Source organism: Sitodiplosis mosellana, unplaced genomic scaffold (assembly GCF_009176505.1).
Source record: "Sitodiplosis mosellana isolate CC-2019 unplaced genomic scaffold, AAFC_SMos_1.0 Smas_scaffold_6226, whole genome shotgun sequence".
Classification (NCBI taxonomy): Eukaryota; Metazoa; Arthropoda; class Insecta; order Diptera; family Cecidomyiidae; genus Sitodiplosis; species Sitodiplosis mosellana.
The window spans coordinates 8123139-8130671 of NW_022601467.1; the positions used below are offsets into that span (position 1 = coordinate 8123139).

Genomic DNA, 7533 nt, shown 5'->3' on the forward strand with positions numbered 1-7533 from the left:
TTTTCATAATTCTATTTCGAAATGGTAATCATAACGGTAGAATCGAATGAACTTAATGAAATGTCAACAAAAGAAACACAATTCCTGTCAATGTTTTCGTAAATTTATCACGCAATAAGAGAGAAATCCGGTTAAAATAGCATCAAATGTCATCTGTTTTAATGTTATTGTATTAAATCGGAAATTTTCAACGAAAGTAGAGCAACAGCTGAAGTTGTTACGTTTGTGCGAACAATTCTCCAACAAGCAGTCGCAATTGTGTGCGTCTGCTATAGCATGCGGTGCCATTGAACGAACACATTTCGATTTGAGTGGCAGAAGACTTGTCAGAAGACTTCTGGCAGACAACACCGTTGACGTCCAATGAAAATGCGCCACTGACGTACCGTATCCATCGTGGATACCGAACCGAAAAAGTCAACAAGTAGGCGAAACATGTTGAAACATAACATTTTCGATACGGTTTGCGTGCAGATGCAGAAAGTATTGGAAATTCGATTATTTTATATAGGCAGTAAATTTCAAGTGAAACAGTAAGCAAAAACCCAACAATCGACCAGAAAATTTGGTACTGATTTAAATTAAAAATAAGATAAGTGATAGTGAACTGAGTAGTATTTTAAGCGAAAGTAATTGTGACTGGGAATTTATTCGGAAAAGAACAAACTATTGGTTGAAAATTTGGCACTCGGCTGGTCATAAGCTCTAAAAATAAATAAGCACAGAACGTCGAAAATATAAAGTCATTTTTGCAATCGGTAAGTTTGATACCAATTTAATTTTTGGTTAAAAAGTAGTCGTCGTCAATATTGTCAAAAAAGTATATGATTGAATTGATATTTTGTGGTACATCTCGCATATTTGTCCCAGCACTAAAGAATAACAGAGTATTGAGTTTTCGCAAAGTTTAAGCTTTGGCTCTCTCTTTCTCTTTCTTTGCATTGGAAAATCTAGAACTTTCGCAATCCATTTTTTGCTTAATCAATTTGTGGTGATGGCACAAGCCTGCATGGCATTGAATCATCAAGTTTTCCATGTCGTTCCGTTTTTTCCATGTAGTTTAAAAATAGACATATCCTTCAATAATTTAAATAAAACCGAGGGATAAAAAAAAATATTGAAGATGGATACGGAGTTGTGCTGTATGAACACATGTAACATCCTCTTCCCCCCAGTTGGTTTGTTGTGCCGTACAGGTTGCGTGTACATGGTGAACGTATATTGACAGCGTGCGAATGCTGAAAGGTATCACCACCATTAGCACCATCGACAACAAGCATACACCATCGCACACACTCGTACGCACTGGTAATGGATAAAATTTGTAGCTAACGCAATCCGTACCATCCATTGAAAGGATATTCTTATCAGATACATCCAAAAATAGAATGCTAACGATGAGCGAAAGCCAGTGTTGTTGTTTTTTTATATACACAGCCCTTTGAATTGCTTCATCAACACGCGCGCTGATTTTTTTCCCAGCTGCATGACATTCAGTCATTTACAACTTTATTTTGTAATTGGTCTTTCACTTTCAGGTAATTTAAAAGGGTTGATTCGAAGTAACAGCAACAGCAACAGCAACAGCAACAGCAACAGCAACAACAACAAAAACAGTCACACAGATGTCGGAACGAAAAGCGGTCATCAAAAATGCTGATATGGGGGAGGAAATGCAACAGGATGCGGTCGACTGTGCGACACAAGCATTGGAAAAATTCAACATTGAGAAGGTAATTGCTGCAGGGCACTTCGGACCTAATCAAAAGCACTTCCAAATCAACATAATAATAGAGGAACCCCAATGACAAATACCTTTTCAAATGGCACATTTGTGTAATGGAAGCGCGCGTGCGATCATCATTTCTTGGTCGCCTCTTTGTTTTTATTTCCATCCATTCATTTATCTTTTGTGCTTTAGCATTTGGCTCTGGTGCTCGCTTTTATCAGCTCGGCAACTCCGCTTCCGCTTTAAATACATTTGCATTAAAATTTATTTAAATTATTTATGAATTAAACATAAATAATTGCCGGAGCCAGCGCTCGCACGCGCTGATGAATAATGAACGTGTCATGTACCAGAGTTTGTAAATGGGGGGTCTCTCTCTCTCTCACCCTTTCTGTCTCTCGCACAGTCATTTCACTTCAGCGAGATACCATAATTATGCTCTTGGTGCGCACTTTGTGCGCAGCAAAAATTACTCTTGAAGTGTTTATTTTGAATCATTTACATAAAACTTTCACTTTTCTTTTCTCCTGGTTTAGGACATTGCGGCATACATTAAAAAAGAGTTTGACAAAAAATACAACCCGACTTGGCACTGCATTGTTGGTCGGAATTTCGGTTCGTATGTGACTCATGAGACTCGGCACTTCATCTATTTTTACCTAGGCCAAGTTGCGATTTTACTCTTCAAAAGTGGATAGGCCGTTCGATCGACTCATTGAATTGAGTAGACTCAAATAATCCGTTCCAATTTAAATATTATGTATGCCAGACATTTTTATGTACAAATCCCTGTATTTGTTTCATTCAAATGCACCGTTTGACATCGGAATTTCTGTATTATTTCCAACAGCAATAATTTCCACAAATCAATTAGAAGCCTTCTGACATTAATCTTTTGTACCCGAAAAAAAAATAGAAAACGCCATCCTCAGTGTTAGTGCATTTAGAGGCTCATCGAGAAACAGAGTCCATTTTGCCTTGGGCTCAATTTGGCAAGATTTCAAACGTCTGACTAAATGACTCATTCCTTCTGTTTTGAATAAGAAACAAACATGAAAAGAAAATGGAAAAATTTCCATTTAAAATGGAGAAAGTGACAAACAAATATAGCTTCTACAGCGTTTAATTTGAAGATGACGTCAATTAAATGTTTCACCATAATACCATGAGCAAAATAGACCAAAAAAAAACATGTCAGTCGAAATTATGTTTATTGTTATTAGATTTTATTTTTAAATTTATAAGCCAACCAAATGCAACTATTTATGAACACTTAAATGGAACATTCAGCCCATGAACTTAAACCGAACACATAACAGTGTTATGATAACACAATGACTAAACAAACACACAAACACATACACCACTGTGCTTAAAAATGAAATTCACAAGGCCAATTTGGTTTCACTTCAGTTGAGTTATCTTTCCGTTTATTTTTTAACTGCAGGCGCAAGAATAATAACAAGAAAAACCCTTTAACCCTCTAATGCATACAACCGCCTCTAAACGGGCAACATTTGAACGCCTGTAGAACGTTAACCGTACATCGGATCACATTGCTTCAAAGGAAATTTTTATTCGTCAATGTTTTTTTTTAATTTTTGTCTTTGGCAATATTTGTCTATGTAGTGTGATTGTAAAGTTATAAACAAAAATGTGTGCAAAAACAAGAATTTGACAAAACAAATTATTCGAAATTCAAATTAGACACATTTTTGACACTTTAAAATAATGGATTTGATTGTTCTCTGATTTATGTCAATCGCATTTCCTGACTAAACCATGAGGAATCCAGGATTATGAATATTTTTTTAATTATCTATGGCCAAAAATCAACCAAGTACCAGTACTCCTAGCCCTGGGAAAAATTAATGCATTGGAGGGTTGAAATAACGTGACGGCCTGAGAAGAAGAACGTTTCCTACAAAACCTGTGCGCAGAACACAAACACAGAAATTTTTTAGTCAAAAGGCGAACAGCAAATTTGCGAGCGCAAAACCCTAATATATTTACAGCGAGCAAAAAAGTATAACAAGCCCACTAGCATGCAAACTCCGTATAAGTAAGCCTGTTATGCTTTTGCGCTCGCTGTAAATATATTAGGTTTTTGCGCTCACAAATTGGCTATTCGCCTTTTGACTAAAAAATTTCGGTGTTTGTGTTCTGCGCACAGGTTTTGTAGGAAAGGTTTTTCTTCTCAGGCCGTCACGTTATAGCTGTTTATCAGTTTTTATGTAAAACATTATAATGCTCTTGTTTCGTTCTCTTTTTTTATTGTTTTCAATGTTGATATATCTATGTTATATGGTTATATGTGTACAATACAAAATTCAGCAATTGCTGTGACAGAAAAACCAACCGAAATTATAATATTATCGTTATAAATATACATATATATAAAAACCCATACAGAAAGCAACACCGGAGCAAATACATGCGAATGGAAATACTGTGAGAATGGAAATGTCTTATGAATAAAGTGAATGTAGTGCACAAAACTTCTTTCAATAAACCATACGTAATGTGAAGCAAATCATTTAATCGTGCTTTTATTATTATAATATACCACATGAATTGCCCGGATCATTTACTTGAATCAGTTTTAAATCTCTTCCTCTCTGTCCTTCTTCCCAGTTTACCTCACCCACTCAATCACCATCAATCCACCCTGTGCAGCTTCATTATAGATTGCATTTTGCTAAAGGTAAAAATATTAAGCCATTTCGAATGCTTCGCTAGTTTCTTCACTCAGGCATTCGAATAATCTTAATTGCACATTTAATCCGTTTAAGTGTTGGAGCATCAATTAAGATTTCCAACGCAAAGATTTTCTGCTGTTAATTGAAATAAAATTTTATTACGTTGCATGTTCAAACCATTACCCAAGACTTCGAGTTTTATACTTGCAGATATTAAAATACGAAGTTTTTGGAACGCTTCTAGATTTTGGCACCAAATTTAAAAAGAAAACGGTTTGATGAAAGTTTTTGGATAAAAATGTTGAGCAAAATTTTCTTTTCGGTTTTTGGTAGATGTGATCGATTCCGATGAAAATCCACTCGATCCGAATGCAGTCCGGTACACACCAAGTGTTTACTTTGCATTATTATCACATTTTCTTACGTGCTGCTGTCACAAATAAATGTCATTTTAATAAAAAGCTTCGTGTGCAAACTCATTGATACATTCTAAGTTAATTTACCGTGAATTCTATGATCTTTATCTAATAATTCGAATTTTCACGATTTTGCAACAACTCCTACACCTTCGCATTTCGATTCTTGTTTTTTCCTAGCGGTGAGACGAAGTGGGAAATGTGTTAGGAAGAATGGATTCATCTATTGCCGATGGAAAAGTTATGTGCCGAAAAAATTGTTTTCGGAAGGATATTAAGACTGTTAATGTTTACATAACAAAAAAAAGAAGTTCAAAGCTATATACCATATTTCATGCAATATTCAGAGAAAATTACCAAAACATAAGCCATATTTCTGCATCTGATCAAAAGATTTATATTTCATTTGTTATATTTTTTGTTCTCGTCTTCGGTCTATAACTATGTAATAAAGCTTTTCGTCATAATTTCGATGGAAAAACGAAAACGAAACGATTTGAAAAGCTCCGACACACTATTATGGCTTTAGCGACGTAAAAAAGACACCGACCGAACGAAGAGTATTGTACACAGAGGGAAATTGGGATACAAAGGAATCAAGCAGCGAATATTTGTCCATGCAATGCATGGCAGCAGCAGCGAAACCAGCAACGAAACACAGAAAAATAAAAATGCAAACAACAAAAGAAAAGGAAAGAAAAACACCGAGAAGAAAGGAGAGAAAAAAGAAAGAAAGAAGAAGAAAAGCAACGTGCACAAGACATAGGGTTATGAAGTTTATGGCAATATTTTTAAATTTACGACCAAAGTATATTACAGCTTGTATGTTGTAGTTTGTTTTTCCACTTGATCAATATAAATAGCTTACATTACTTTGTTTTCGGTGAAATGATTTTGCCTCGTGCTCCATAAAATACAAATGCGGACCCACTTTTATGTATTGATTGCATTTTTTCTCCTGCTTCATCTTCTTCTTCTTCTTACTCTTATGGTGTTTGTGTGTATACGTTCTATGGTTTTTAGTTTCCTATCTACAAATAAAAGAGATATCGTTGTTCAAGTAGTTCCGAAAACACTTAAATTGGTGAAGCTGAAATAAAAACAATCAAAAAGGCAACGTATACACAAAAGCAAGCACATCATGGGAAATCCGTAGTCGAGAGAGAAGGAGAACGAAGAATGTGTGAGATAATACAGTAGTGAAAAGTTTCCGTTTGTTCGATTGCATACGGTTTTTCGCTCTTAGTACTTTTTCTTCGTGTTCCTTTGTCACTTTTTCTTTTGGGTTTGTTCAACAACATCACCACTACCATCACCACCAACAGCATAGCATGATGATAAATCAATTTCGTTTCTTATTGGAATGTCGCATCATTGGGCGGTTTTGCCGTCACATTATCATTTCAAATTGGATTTAGTTTGCATATTCAGAACCGTAATAGTTTCGATTACAAGCATGATTGTCGTTGATGCTATGCAATTTTTTCTCCAGATATGTTCCCAGTTAATTTTCCAGGTCGAAATAGTGTTCTTTTCATTATTGTGGAGAAAATTATTGAGGTCATAATAAATATATGAAAAATAGATTCGATGAAGAGGCATAGAGAAGGGGAGCGAAAGAACGAAAAAGAGAAAGACAACAGCATAAAAACTTATCTTATTAATAATAGCCAAATCTCATTGATTTATTCCAGTCAAAGTTCACTTATATTATCATCGGTCGGTCGTTTCTCGTTGTCGTTGCGTTTCAGTCGAACGCGCGCCCTCGTCCAACATTTCCTCTTTCTCTCGTCTCCGGTTGGGGCGTGTGGCGCTTGAAAAGAGCATGTAAATTGGGGTAATGCGGTGCCATGAATCGGGACCTCGAACGAACGAACGAGAGTGCTGTTGAGGAAGGTGAAAGTGCACTATACATAAAAATAAAGAATACATTAAACTTTTTTAATAACAATAATTGTAATTTGTAAAATATGGAAAAAGTATCTCAACCAGAAATTGTGCATAGTTTTTCATAAAATTTAAACTACACTTGTTTCATTTTACCGGAGCATGACGCTGTGGGCCGTCGGCTTAACATGTGTTGTTTCTTCAACTTGCTTACCATCGATATAAACTTAATCTTTACAATCTAAACCCATCACGACGTGTCCTCGTTGCTACATTGTATTTTGCTGTATTTTCAGAGCTCTTGTTCGCACTGGATGTGCGCTCGTTCAATGTTTCTCTTATTGGCTCACTGCTTTTTTTTTGCTGCTGCTCGTTCACCTCGCCTTCGAGTACTTGTTTTGACTATCTCTCTTTCCTTCCACTCCCTGCCTTTCTCTCTCTCTCTCTTTCTCTCTCTCTCTCTCTCTCTCACACACACACACTGAATTACGTCACATGAGCATTTGGACCATTTGTGCAAGGAGACGAAGCACACGGATACGCGGCACTGCACATTCCAAAACGATACAACTTTAAGAGAGAAGGTGGATTTACATAAATATGTATGCACAAAGGTGTCTGTATGGCACTTACGATCTGCACGTTACGCAGCTACCAAAAAGACGTATAACATTTTATTTAAAAATTAACTAAAATAAATGAAGAATGCAAGCATAGCGAACTTTTGCTGTGCGCTCGTGTCCTTCCTGTTTGGCTCAGTCTTCCACCTCGGCTGGTGCTTCTGCTTTTTTCTCTCCCTATA

The 7533-nt window shown here is 36.1% G+C and overlaps 1 protein-coding gene across 1 annotated transcript; it reads left to right on the forward strand.

Moving 5' to 3' along the window:
• The first annotated feature begins 371 nt into the window (after positions 1-371).
• On the forward strand, positions 372-4788 carry LOC129579370 (dynein light chain 1, cytoplasmic-like). The gene is made up of 3 exons (XM_055469413.1): positions 372-758; positions 1539-1733; positions 2266-4788. The coding sequence occupies exons 2-3, from the start codon at positions 1626-1628 to the stop codon at positions 2425-2427; spliced, it is 270 nt and encodes an 89-aa protein (XP_055325388.1). The 5' UTR covers positions 372-758; positions 1539-1625; the 3' UTR covers positions 2428-4788.
• The last annotated feature ends 2745 nt before the right edge of the window (positions 4789-7533 follow it).

Coding starts and splice junctions, on each gene's coding strand:
- LOC129579370 (XM_055469413.1), top strand. CDS start 1,626: ATGTCGGAACGAAAAGCGGTCATCAAAAATGCTGATATGGGGGAGGAA. Junction 1,734..2,265: donor AAAAATTCAACATTGAGAAG/GTAATTGCTGCA, acceptor CTCCTGGTTTAG/GACATTGCGGCATACATTAA.